At 40.7% G+C, this 14745-nt stretch overlaps 2 protein-coding genes across 2 annotated transcripts in view; one reads left to right on the top strand and one right to left on the bottom strand.

Annotated features, from left to right (window-relative positions):
- LOC135709864 (uncharacterized) overlaps nucleotides 1-14745 on the bottom strand; it is a 949216-nt gene that overhangs the window by 403698 nt on the left and 530773 nt on the right. The window lies entirely within an intron of this gene.
- Nucleotides 1-14745, top strand: part of LOC135709869 (uncharacterized) — a 147776-nt gene that overhangs the window by 67205 nt on the left and 65826 nt on the right. The window contains exon 10 of the mRNA XM_065232302.1: nucleotides 6266-6525. Within this exon, the coding sequence (XP_065088374.1) occupies nucleotides 6266-6525 (260 nt within the window). The remainder of the gene's footprint in view (nucleotides 1-6265; nucleotides 6526-14745) is intronic.

The raw sequence follows: 14745 nt of genomic DNA on the forward strand, positions 1-14745 counted from the left end.
TAAACCGTATGAGTACTGTGGAGCGAAAATTTCAAAATTTGCATCAGTCTAGTGCCCAGGAAGAATGTAAAATAAAAAAGAAGTCGAAATTCTCCAAAAAGTTCCTTTTTTTTTTTTATAATCCATTTATTTGTCAAGGCTCAAATGCGTTAGCTTTGCGGAGCCGAATATTTTTACATAATTGTGTGTGAATATCATTTTCTTACAACTAATGTTAGTAGAACGGGGGCCGATTACTCGCGGTTTACTCGAGATTAGGGATTACATTTATTTATCATTTGGAGGGAGGACAAGGGAAAGCATTTTGAACTAATTTAAAACTTAAACGTAAAGGATGACTAAAACACAAAACACTAAACACATAAATCAACAGCTTTAAGAAAGTCGTAAATAAGCTTCATAAAGTCGATATCACGGCAAGCCAAGACGTCTCTAATTGGCTTAAAGGGTTGTTTTCCTCGGACCCTAAGGGAATCACACAGAACGGATCTCGCCTCATGATGCAAGGAGCAGGACCAAACAATATGCTCGATGTCGTGATAACCGTTTCCACAGGTACATAAGTTGCTGTCGGCGAGCGTAATACGGAAGAGGTGGGCGTTTAACGAACAGTGATTGGACATGAGCCTGGACATTACACGAATAAAATCACGACTCATATTCAACCCTTTGAACCAGGGTTTGATCGACACCTGTGGGACAATAGAATGTAGCCATCTTCCCAGATCACCATCATTCCACTTTTGATGCCAGTTGGCGAGGACTTGCTGACGAGAAATCGTGAAAAATTCGTGGTAGGCGATTTGTCGCTCGTAAATATCGCCTTCCATAGCGCCCACCTTGGCCAGCGAGTCCGCTTTCTCATTGCCCGGGATAGAGCAATGAGAAGGGACCCATACCAAGGTGATGACATGTGAGCTGTTTGATAAAGCACTCAATGACGTTCGTATTTCCTGGAGGAAATACGCCGAGTGCTTCATCGGCCTCATTGAACGCATAGCCTCCAGGGAGCTTAGGCTATCCGTAAAAATGAAATAATGGTCAGGTGGAAGTGAGGCAATACGCTCTAACGTGTACGATATAGCTGCTAGTTCAGCAACGTATACCGAACACGGCTTTTGAAGCTTGTATGAGGCGCTATGAAGATCGTGGAATACTCCAAAACCAGTGGACGCATTTATCACCGACCCATCTGTGAAAAATCTCTTCTCGGTGGGGACGTGGCGGTATTTGTTCGCAAAAATAGTTGGGACAATCAGGGCACGGTGAGGCTCTGGAATTCCTTGAATCTCCTGCCTCATTGTGAGATCGAATCTCACGGAAGAACCACTGAAATGATGGGAGACAGCGCGATTGGGGTTGAACGAGGAGGGGCCGATGTCCAGAGTCATGTACTCGTAGTACAAGCTCATGAATCGTGTTTGAGGATTCCGCTCTAGCAGCTTCTCAAAGTTTTCGATCACCAGCGGGTTCATGACTTCACAGCGGATGAGGAACCGGAACGATAAATCCGCAAAACGATTTGTTAAGGGGAGGACGCCCGCAAGAACTTCAAGACTCATGGTATGCGTCGATTGCATACAACCTAGCGCGATTCGAATGCAACGATATTGAATCCTTTGGAGCTTCAATATGTGCGTCCCCGCCGCCGATTGAAAGCAAAAGCTACCGTACTCCAAAATCGAGAGAATGGTGGTCTTGTAGAGTCTTATCAGATCTTCCGGATGGGCTCCCCATGAATTGCCGGTAATGGAACGAAGGAAATTGATTCGCTGTTGGCATCTCTGCCTCAGATACGCTATGTGTTTTCCCCAAGTGCACTTGGAATCGAACCAGACACCTAAATACTTAAACGACATACTGTGAGTGATTGTTCTACCCATAAGTTGAAGCTGAAACTGTGCTGGATAAAGCTTCCTAGAAAAAACAACCATCTCTGTTTTCTCCGGAGAGAATTCGATACCCAGATTCATTGCCCAAGTAGACAAATTATCCAAGGTATCTTGCAATGGTCCTTGCAGGTCCGGTGCTGTTGGTCCAACCATGGAAACCACGCCGTCATCTGCAAGCTGCCTTAGCGTGCAATTTTCGGCCAGACATTCATCAATGTCTTTGACATAGAAGTTGTACAGGAGGGGACTTAAACATGAGCCTTGTGGAAGACCCATGTAGCTGATTCGTGCAATTTCCGTGTTGCCATGAGAGAAGCTCATTCGTTTCTCGGACAACAAATTAAACAGGAAATTGTTGATAATCGGAGAAAGCCCACTCGCATGGAGTTTTTCCGAAAGGATGTCGATGCAAATAGAATCAAACGCCCCTTTAATGTCCAAGAAAACTGAACCCTGCTGCTGTTTTTCAGCATAGGCTAATTGGATTTCAGTTGAAAGCAACGCAAGGCAGTCGTTCGTCCCTTTGCCCCTACGGAATCCAAATTGCGTATCTGAGAGTAAGCCATTCACCTCGACCCACTTGTCCAGACGAAGAAGAATCATTTTTTCTAACAGCTTCCGAATACACGACAGCATCGCGATGGGACGGTACGAATTATGATCCGAAGCGGGTTTACCGGGCTTCTGGATGGCGATAACTCTCACTTGTCTCCAATCATCCGGAACAACGTTGAGCTCAAGGAATCGATTGAACAAGTTCAACAATCGCCTCTTTGTGACTTCTGGGAGGTTCTTGAGCAGGTTGAACTTGATTCGATCAATTCCCGGAGCTGAGTTATTGCATGAAAGAAGAGCAATTGAGAATTCTACCATCGAAAACGGGGAGTCCATGTCATCGTTTTCCAGCGGCGGATCGCGAGTGTTGCATCGGACCGGAACCGAATCGGGACAAACCTTACGCGCGAAGTCGAAAATCCACTTGTTAGAGTACTCCTTGCCCTCGTTGACCGACGATGCCGCGTTACGCATTCTCCTGCCGACATTCCAGAGCGTTTGCGTGGAAGTCTCTCGCGATAGCCCTTCGACGAACCGACGCCAGTAACCGCGTTTTTTGGCCCTGACCAAGCTCTTAAACTTTTCCTCTAGCTCCGTATACCGCTCAAAGTATTCGCGGGAACCGTATTTACGAAACTGTTTAAACGCGGTAGACTTCTCTTTATTCACGTCGGTGCATTCCTGGTCCCACCACACAGTGGGAGGACGTTTGCGAATGGTAGTGCCAGGAACAGGCTTCGTTTGTGCTTGAAGCGCGCAATCCACTATGAGCCGCGATAGGAAGGAGTACTCATCCAACGGAGAGAGAACGTCGACCGATTCTGAACCGTCACGGACCGCGTTCGCGTATTCTTCCCAATTGATGTTTCTCGTGAGATCGTACGCGATGTTGATTGGACACTGTGAAGATGAACCGTTGGAAATCGAAATTTTGATGGGCAAATGATCACTACCATAGGGGTCTTGGATTACCTCCCACATGCAATCCAATGATAGTGAGTTCGAACAGAGTGACAAGTGTAGTCTGCTCTCTCTTGCTGGAGGTTTGGCTATTCGAGTTACTTCACCGGTGTTTAGAATGGTCATATTGAAATCGTCGCATAGGTCATAGATGATGGTTGAGCGGTTGTCATCGTACAGCTCTCCCCAGCCTGTACCGTGGGAATTAAAATCCCCTAAGATCAACCGCGGCTCAGGTAGCACTGAGCAGATGTCAGATAGCGCTCGCCGAGAAACAGCCGTTCTCGGAGGGATGTATAACGAGGTAATACTGAAGGTTTTACCTCTAATATTCACCTGACATGCGACAATTTCAATACCTGACACTGGAGGAAGGTCGATTCTGTAGAATGAGTGTTGTTTGTTGACCCCTAGGAGCACCCCACCGTACGAATCTGCACGATCGAGACGGATAATGTTGTAGTCGTGAAGAGAAAGGTTAACATCTGGAGAGAGCCATGTTTCGCAGAGAGCAAACGCATCACAGTGTATGTTATGCAGTAAAAATTTGAATATGTCTAGTTTTGGTAAAATGCTTCTACAATTCCATTGAAGGAGAGATACCGTATCATTTTTTGGAAAATTATCCATCGAAGGATACGAATGAAGCAAGGAGGGGCCACTTGGAAGCAAATTGCTTCAGAAAAGGTTTCACGATTGGAAGCATCATGTTAATGATGCTCCGAAGAGGGTCAGTGATGTTGAACAGATCGAGAATGCTGTCCACAATTCCAGAAAGCGTGAACATGGCGTTCTGCTGTTCTGGTTGCAAAACTGGGACATCTGGGGTTTTAGATGTTCCCGGAAGCCCCGGAAATTCTTTGTCATAATCGACAGGCTTAAAACCCGGTGGATTGGGTTTCGGTTTATTTCCGTGACCTCTTGATTTATCCAAGTGGGCTTGGGAGTCAGTTTTTTTAGTTTTCTGCGAGTCATTCTTGGATCGCTTCCTTGAAGGACCTTTGAAAACAAAAGGACTTCCGTCATTGCCCTCTGAGTCAGTGTCGTCCTCGTCAACTGGGAGAAGATTGAACGGATTATTGTTTTCTTTTTCCGGAGTGATTTTGGGAGGAGGATTGAAAGTCTTCAAGATCTCCGCAAAGGAACGCTGAGAGCGCGCCTTCAGAGACCGTTCAAGTTTTTTTCCTTGCTGTTTATACTTCGGGCAATCTGCGAGAGGATGCGGAGGTGCCAAACAATAAACACATTTAGGAGGAGCACCACAAGCACCCTCCGCATGCTTCTCGCCGCACTGATCGCATCGTGGCTTGTTGCCGCAGAAGGCGGCGGTGTGGCCTAATTGTTTGCACTAGAAAAAAAAAAAAAAAAAAAAAAAAAAAAATTTCCTTGTCTGGCAAGTAATCTTTAGTTGTGCGTTGGAAATTAAAACTTTCGTTACTTCGCAGTTCAGGGCAGTTTGGAGGATTTTAGAATTTTTCGACAAAATCGACTTTTTCCTTTTCCTTAATTTTTTTTTCAGGTGTGTCGCCAAAATAAACATTGTTTTTACACACTGAGTTACGTTACGTTTTAACCCTATACCATTGATAAACAGGTGTCCACAGGTGTTCTACAAAGCACTAATGAGCTTAGTGAAACAAGCTTTGTCTCAATTGTGTCTCACCTAATACTCCGAAAGCACGTTTATGTCTTACATTTTAGTTCGTAAATCCAATACGATTAACTCACTCATTGGATAGTAGCTAAGCTCACCGATAAACAGCCGATTGCGGTCAACACGGACTAGACATCATCAACGAACTACCCCTACGATGAAAATTTGCCTCAAAAGAAGAAATCAAATCTCGCTTTGATTAGATTTTCTCGATTGAAACGGTGTTCAACCAGCCCGGGATGACAATTGTCAATCCAAAAGGTATCAATCGTACGACTCGATGGAGTTAGCTTTTTGATTGCCTATTATCGTTGTCAACTGTCCTAACATTCTTCGTCGTCACAGAGCATTGGTTTAGCAAATTGTCATCTTCATCATCTACTCATCATTGTCACACCGAAATTGAGGCTTTCCAACTCTTTGATAGACTAGTGGATTGAATCGTATCCAACTGACTAGCTGTGAAATCAATTACTCTGCTGTGGATGAGCTTTTTGCTCGCCACACAGTGCTAAATTTAACACGAGTTCCTAGTGACGTGTGATCGTTAATTTATATGACGCCATTTCCCATCAATCGAGCAGTAATAGCACCTACTGGGGGCACCAAAACCGACCCACTTAATGTCAAAACATCAAATCACCGAAAAACCGCCCCGGGAGACGACACGACCTTTCAGGATTAATCCGCAATCACCGTGGCGACCAAACTGCGACTAGGCGTAGCTTTGTACTATTGTATCATAATCAGTCGATGGTCCCGCGCTTCCCAAAGTGCTCCACCGAGTGGCCCTGGGCTGTTCCGGTTTCGTATGCGAAGTTTGATAAACAGTGTCGTAAAATTTAATTTGATTAAGAATCTCAAGCCGAAAAGTTTGTCGTTTGTCCTTCGGTCTGCTCTGCTTCTGGTTGGCAGGAGGCTCCGATGAGGCAGCTGTCGTCTTAAATTTTAATCGCTCACTTCATTATGATGAGGATAAGAACGGCGTTGGTCATGGTATTACTGCAGTGGAAATAAAATGTATATTAATGCCGACTGACGGACGCTTTGGGTATTATTGCGAGCAGCTTGAATGCCTTGAAAGGCGATATTCTTGGAATGATCTGGCTTCAGCGTTTAATAAGGCTGAAATTTCAACGCAGTATGACTGATTATATTTTCACACTGTTTCTCTCTTTCTCTATCTCTCGTGGTTTCGTTCCAGGGTTTGTTCTGGGCTCTGGCCTGTATTTGGTTGATCTACGAAGACATCAAAATGCCCCATCTAAAGGGCGAAGCGTACACCGGAAATTCGAGCTACGAGTTCGTGTACACCAATTACATCCCGACGGAGTTTCTAATTAACGGTATCGTTTCCGGCCTGCTCACGGTGATCAACGTAATTTGCATCTTCATTACTGCCATCATCGTGCTCAAGATAAAGGAAGTGGCAGCACCGTACACCTCTAGTCCGGACCTGCGCAGGTGGGTACATTTTATGTCCGCTTTTTATGACGAATATTGATGGATGAAAGTGAGGATGCGACTTTGTGTGTCTGTGTTTTCAAATTAGACGGACGTGGAAGCAAATATAATTGGAATCGGTGCGGCTTTCCCTCTTTGTTTTCGATAATTGAAATTGCGATCCTTGTTTTGGCGATGCCACTGTTATTTTTTTTTCTATTTTTGTTTAGGCACACCGCGAACAGTTTCTTAATTTCATTTTAATTAGATGGCATTTTAATTGGAGTACGCTGAATCAAATCCGTAGTTTCTAATGAAAGCTTGGCATTCAATGGAAACTACGCACTAGATTTAGATGAATTTGATGGAAAGTGAGCAATTCAAAACAAATTTTAAGGGCCAATGATGTGTGTCTACATTGTGCATTTGGTGCATCTCTAACAGAGTCCATTTTCAGACATACCGATGCCGAATGGTGATAGGGCTGGTAAAATGCAAATGATGAACGGAACAAAAAAAAAATAGAACAGTTGCTATTGCCCGATAACACAGTTTTCAATGAACTGCATTCACATGCATTGATATAGGTATCAAATTACAATTACATTTCGTTACCGTAGGCCACTCGTTTTGTAATTGCTGCAGGCATCGAACGTGACGCTCGTTTTGCTAACATTCGCATCAACATACTCAGAGGTGCTCGGCCCATCCAATAGCCCGGGTGATCTCTATGCACATGATTGTAACCCATCCTGCTCACACTTATTCACGTAGAAGGGTCTATACAGTCAATTCTCAAAACCTTCATGTTATAATCTTTTTTTATTTTTTTTTTTTTCATAAAATTTAATTATCTGGAGTTAATGGAGTTATTAATGTTTAGATGCTTTAAAACGAATACAGCAAAGAAAGGACATGAAATCCATACATATATTCTGAAATTTTACAAAGCGCATTTGCAGTTGTGGTGAGTTGACTGTAGTTTGTTTTCACTCGAATGTGTAAAAAGAAGTGTCCGTGTTGTGCTGCCACGATGCATCCGACGGGAATTAATTCACTTGCACAAAAATAATTGGACGTTCGATTGGGAAACTGCAGATGTGTGGTACGTACGGTGCCAGAGGGTGGCAACAAAAAAATGATAACCGTGATCCGGAGTGACTTAGGACGCCGAGGTGATATTGCACAGTGGTCCAGGATAGGAAGTGGATATCAAACCAATTAAGATTTTAATATTATCGTGGGCTAAGCTGTAGCTGAGTTAATTGAAAGTCACTTGTTGAAAAAATCTTTTATCTTTCACTTAACGTTCTGTATTTAGCGTAATTTTTAAGAAATGGAATAATGTGTACCTGAAATAGTTTTTTTTTTTACTAAAAAACTGTTGATTAAAATTTCTCGTGAAAGTCGTGTTCATGAAACTTCTAGAACTTGTATAATATACATTTTTTTCTGAGCATAGTAAATTGATATCTCTTAAGATCACGAGATGTTAACTATTTTCTTTAGCATTTGATTTTGATTTAGCGCTTTCAAAGTATTTTCGTCGAGTGACTAGGAACTTCATCAAAGGTGACACATTAGAAAGAAGTGTTAGTTTGTTTACTAAAATGAACTATGCCCTTTTTGTTATGGCAAGTTTTGTTATAAGAAATTCTCCTAGTGTTTATTAGAGAAATTCACATGAAAGGTGGATGAATTGCGTAGGAAATCAGTTTGGCAGTGCATTTGTGACCAGCATACATCTTCCGGTCGTATGAAACAGGTCAAAAACTGTCCAAAAAATAGTGAACTTTTCGTGAACATTAACGGCAAAGAACTCACCAACACTGGAAGACCGTAAGCTCCTGCCCACCTGTGATAAAACCATCTCGCCCACAGCATATGGGATTTTAAGTTAAGTTAAGTTTCCTTTATTAGGGACGCTTTCAGTCTGAGGTTATGGGATTTTCACTAATAGGAACCGGAGTGGATTATCTCATATGTTTCAATATATAAAGCTATAGTGTCTTCAACAAAGTTGTTGTACTGGGGTAGAACAACAAGCTTGTGCTATTCGATTCAGCTTTAATTGCGAACTATAGCGCTAGAGGCGCTGCACTTCCATGTTACTTATGACGAACACTATATTATTATTGAACTTTGGTCCAACATAGAATACTCTTGATCGGCATACATACTTTTGAAAAACCAATAAATGATCCATAAAATATTGGAAAACGTTCCATAAAAAACATCATTTTACTGGCAATGTAAAAATCCATGCATGCAAACTAGCAGCTTGCAAGAAATGTTGCTAACAAAAGTGGACAGTTGCATACAATATATGAAATATTGCATGGCATGTCTCATAAATTTACACGATCCATAATCTAAAATTGACGCTCCATTTATGTGCATCATAGTAACGGAAATTTACACTACTTTTTTTAGCTGTGTAAAACATCGGACAAAATCTTTTAAAAAGTGTGAATGATCTATAAAAAATATCAATATGATCCATCGCATTGCTCAATTCCGGGTAATGAAAAAGCGGACTCGTTGGCTAAGGTGGGCGCTATGGAAGGCGATATTTTTGAGCGACAAATCGCCTTCAACGAATTTTTCTCTATTGCTCGTCAGCAAGTCCTCATCAGTTGGCAACACAAATGGAATGATGGTGAATTGGGAAGATGGTTACATTCTATTCTCCCACAGGTGTCAAACAAACCATGGTTCAAAGGGTTGGACATGAGCCGCGACTTTATACGCGTTGTATCAAGGCTTATGTCCAATCACTGCTCGTTAGACTCGCACTTCTATCGAATTGGGCTCTCAGGCAGCAATTTATGTGCGTGTGGCAGTGGTTAGCACGATATCGAGCATGTTGTTTGGTCGTGTACCCTACACCGTGTTGCCAGATCTGATTTATCCACATCCCTCAGGGCCCGAGGAAAACAACCTGCGATACCCGTTAGAGATGTCTTGGCGAGCCGAGATCTCGACTATTTGAATTTAATTTATGTGTTTTTAAAACGGATAGATCTGAGGATTTAGTAGTTAGTGTCATCTTGTGTTTTCCCAAGTTGTTAGCTGCCCATCGGTGTACCCCCATGTTTGTCTTTTTCATCAGAGTGTCGCTTAGTTTGAGATCAAGAGCACATTGCTCTCCAAACCTTGTGTTCACAATCCCTACCCTGCCATCCATTTGTTACAATTTGTCACCCCTAACCTCGAGATAGCCGCGAGTTATCGGCCCCCGCTTGACTAACGTTAGTTTTAAGTAATTTTGTAATCTAATCAATGAATATTGGCTACGCAAAGCTATAGCAAATGAGCCTGGAAAATAAACGCATTATAAAAAAAAAAATCAATATGATCCATATTTTATGTGAAATTTAGCAACACAATTGTAAAAATGTACCGCTGTACCTGAAATTTTACGAATCACCCATAAACATATTGCAATTGATCCATACACACTTCGAAAACTTCATGTAATTTTAAGTCTCCTAAGACCGATACATGTAAGCGACTCAAATGACTTACAATTGCGTCTGTTAGTATTAAAATAAAGCAAAATTGTAATTTAACTCGTTCAAGTTTGTTGACTTGTAAACTTATAATGGGACGTATTTTTCAGCTGCCTACTGAATGTTCCTTCTAACAGCTATAGGAAAAGGGATTTGCCTTACAGATTTAACCAAATCCACAATTTCATGTAGGCAAATTCTGGCACAACATGTGGAAAGATCCAATGACCCAAGTGGAAACAATGGCTTCGGTGATTCGTGGATTAAAACTTATTAAGGCAGAACGACAGTAGTAGCTGCAGACGTAAAGTAAATTTCGTTTACCGGATGTTGATTTTGGTTTACATGAATGAGCTTTAATGCGTTACAAATCGACGTTCATTGTCATTGTTTACATATGACTTATGATATGATTGATTCTTTTCACTTTTTTTTTTTAATAATGTGTTTATGCGTTTATTTTTCCAGGCTCATAATTCTTTGCACTTGTTTTGTTTCAATTCAGTAGTGCTAAAATAAACGTAATACAAACAGTAGTTTATCCTTAGTGATTAAAGCAGAGTTACATTTTCCTCGGTTGTGTAAAAATGTGCTGCCGAGACTCTCAACAAACCGTCTCCCGTCGCAACGAAAACAACATGTGACGAGCGAGAGAGAGACACGCGAGAATAAGATACGAGCGAGAAACAAATGCGACACCCAAAAATCATGGCGTGCACGAGGCTCGCGCTGATCTCATGTGCTACGATTAATGCTAGAACTGCAAAGCTCGAAGATCTGGAAGGTGCAGGTAAGCGAAATACAGGCTGTTGAAACTTGGTTGCTTTGACTGACATTTCATTTGCGTTTGCACAAACCATTCCTATTTTAGAGGAAAGGTAGCATATATTTGCAGTGCTTAAATTCTTGAAATCCTCTAATAGCAAAAGCCATTAATTTGCTGGTCAATTAGAATATTCTTTGTTTATTTTTTCCGGTTCAACACTTAACTGCACTTGCATGACTAACATCTTTTGACACGTTATTTTCAAAATATAGAATGGACAAAAATTCTACAAAAAATGTATCGGTATTGTTTAGTACGGGGATTTGACCGTTACAAGACGTTCACACATTTTCAACGTAATTTAACCATTCATCGGCAACACAACTGGTATACATTGTGAGATGGGATGTTACGTATTTTGAATAGATTATATCGGAATTCTACGAATGCAGCAATGTTATGTTATGGGAGAATTTTTTGCAGAACATTTTTTTATTGGCGTATTACCTTTACGCTTTCACTTGTACTTTGTTACCATTACTTTAAAAATGTTCAGATTTTTTTTAATGTGCCTCATGTAATCGAGCATTCAGATAAATTCTATAACAGAAGCGGTGACCCACTGGGTGATGGCGTGGTCTATGCTAAATCTCGATGAACATTTCAAATGGTCCTATCTGCTTTGATCGATTCTCTTCATCGACTTTCTCTTAGATAACCACGCCTACGCAAATTCATTTGGTGCTAATTTTGCCACACAGTTTGATAGCAGCAGTTCATATCTTGTGCTTAGAACGTTAAACACAGCAGGGAATGCTTTTGAAATTGAGTTATTAATGGAAGAGAAAGTCGATGAAGAGAATCGTTCAATGCAAATAGGACCCTTTGAAATGTTTATCTAGAAATAGCTGCAGCAAAATAGTGACATGAGCGGGCATCGTTGGCTTTAACTCAGATGAGCGTGTAGACCAGTGTAGTGATATATTTACCATTCCAATTATTAATATCACCAAGTCTACCGACCTTCTGTTCCGTTCCTTCAAATCGTTTTCTGGTTGGCACGGTACGATCTAGGTGGCTTCTGCTGACCATTGCTCTGCGGCTTTCGATGGCATCGTTTTCGCGTCGATGTCCGTAATCGCTAAGAAGAAATAACCTTTTCGGTTAGATAATGGGCGACCTTGCCTTTGTATATCAACAGTGTCAGAAGGAAGCACCTGAGTATCGGCACCAATTCCACAAAGTGACCACCAAGCGCCACCATCTCGCTACAACAAACCAGAAAGTGGTACAGCCATTGCAACAACCTGCAACAGATCAACCAATCAAATCACCATGTTGTTAGAGTGTATGGTTTAAATGTGGAAAATACCGTGTTGAAAGTTGATCTATCCATTTGAAAAATTATGATATTCAAAAACTTAAGCATATTCTTAAGTCCTCCTTTTTTTTAGCAACTCGCCAATTCAGATCAGAAGAACATCAGCAAATGCTGATCTTTTAAAACTTCTTGGATGTCTAGGGAGCATATCTGAAAGAATATCCTGTTACTTATGCAACGTTTCCTGAACATCTACAAAATTTCCTTAAGTTTTAGAAAATTTACTCTAATTTCAAAGTACCTTGAAATTTAACGATGGTCCAAAATCTTCATCTTCAGGAAGTTCATTGAGATTTTTAAGATCTCTGACAAACTGCTATGAAGTTCCCTAAGCTGAAACGAAGATCCCTGAAGTCTTCTATATTTACGAAATTCCCTGAACTTTGTCAAAATGCCTTGTACTTCTATAAAGTTATACGCAGTTCCTCGAATTATTATGCAGTCCACAAAACTTCACCAAAGATTGCTTCACGTCTACGTTTCTCGTTGATTTTCCGCAAAGTTCGACGCATGAAATTTAGTGAATTTGTGCGGAATTCTCTGAACTATTTCAAGTCCATGAGGTTTCATCAACGCTCTGAAGTTATAAAAAAGGTCCTGAATAATAAAGAGGTTTCCTGCCATTAAAAAATAAACTTTTACGAACCTACCTAAACTTGTATAATGTTCCCACTTCTACGAAGTTTTCTGAACTTTTCCATGATCTCAGAACTTTAAATAATTTCACTAAATTTAGCTCATGGTTCATCTGACATATGTTGGTTTTAATGCATAAAACAAAATATAATAATAATACCAAAGAAACATTCAAAATCAGAACAGTGTTCTAGTGAAAACAGTTAACGGAACATTAGAGTAAAACGAAGCATAAGTGTTACTAATCACATAAGCGACAGTATGAATAGCCTCATTCAGTCCATACTGTCAATTACAAGCTGCGAGGTGTATGAAGTGTCGTTGTTTTATCACTTTTTCAGGTACGAAGAAGAAGAGTTACCGAAGCAGTTCGATGAAACTCTACGAAGTGCACTAAAGTTCGGTGAGCTTTAAAGAAAAATCTAAATCGGTTAGCTGAACTTTGAAGAAAAATCTGCGCTTCAAGAAAGTTCCCTGAACTTTTAAAAAGTTCCCTGAAGTACCACGAAGTTTCTTGAAGAACTACAAAATTCCTTGCAACTCGCATAGCAGTTCGTACCCTGGTGTAGTGGCTGTCGGTGCATTGTCAGGCAGCACCAGCAAATCAACAGAGGAAGTGGTAGAGGTACTGCATGAAGAGGTGGTGATAATAGACGTGCCCTCAGGAGGCCGATAAAGCATACAAAAACGAACATCAGCATCCTCAGCAGAAAAGGTTTGCGGATCTGTCGAGATTCGATGCGTTGCAAGCACACCAAAAATATAGGAAATCGATTTAGATCTCCATTGTAATATTTGTTTAGTCATTCGGCTCCGCAGAGCTTTCAAAGATATTGAGCCTACTAAATAAACATTTTGGAAAACATGGTTTTCGATGTGGTCCTGGACCCACTTCAATCTTTTTTTGATATATACACTCAGGTCTTTTTTTACACGGGGGATACGGTCCGTGTAAAAAAAAACCGTGTAAAAAAAAACCTACGAGATTTTGATTTTTCGCATGCTTAAATGTTTTTAAAAAATCGGATTTTGATGCCATTTGTAATTAAACCATTATATGGTCCATGTAGACATATTTTAAAAATTTCTGTATTTACACCAAAAATTGCGATTTTTTTTTTTAAGTATGCCATTCGATTACAAATAGCTTGAAACGGATAATGTGATTGGAATCAAATCGATAGGTTGTATCGTTGTCGAGAAATCGTTAAAAACGTACCGTGTAAATCGTGGAAAACCGTGTAAAAAAAAACCGGACAACCATGACTTCTTAAGAGCTACTCTGCCCTTAAGACTTTTCTTATGAATACGATTTCGTACGGATTGTGATGTCAGTTGAATGGAAAACTTGCTTTCAATCTGTTTCGCAATTTTCGGAGCTGATAGTCCCCGGTTCAGCTCCGCCTTCTTCACGATACCTCTGTCAATTCGGCCAGTTGTCTTTGAAGGACGCCCCGATCGCTTAGCTGGTGAGATAGAACCACGCTTTTTGTACATCTGCACAATTCTAGCGACCATATCTTTGTGAAGCTGGACAATATTTGCAATATCACGGTAGCTTTTGCCAGTTTTGTGATGTTCAATAATCAAATTTCGGATACTGATCGAAATTTGGTCTTTTTTGGGCATTTTGAAACAAATAACTTCCAATTTTGAACACAAAACTGAAATTTTGAGCACGAAAACTTCAAGAGCACTAAATAAAAGATAGACACAATGTTTACATTCGATAAAGTTGCAGAATAAACACTAAAACTCTGTAAAACACACTTAAATCATAGTATCCGTTTGGGGGTGGATAAACTTTTTTTGCTACAACTTTTTTGAAAACCACTTTTTAATTGAATGTCAAGAAAATTTGTTATTAATTAATTTCCAAGTTGATAAATCGGCTGTTTTCAGGGCAACACTGCATCTTGCCCTTATGACATAATAGCCTCGATTTT

The sequence above is a fragment of the Ochlerotatus camptorhynchus genome, unplaced genomic scaffold, assembly GCF_037179485.1.
Source record: "Ochlerotatus camptorhynchus isolate MF236.1 unplaced genomic scaffold, CSIRO-AGI_Acam_v1.1 ptg000367l, whole genome shotgun sequence".
NCBI classification, from domain to species: Eukaryota; Metazoa; Arthropoda; class Insecta; order Diptera; family Culicidae; genus Ochlerotatus; species Ochlerotatus camptorhynchus.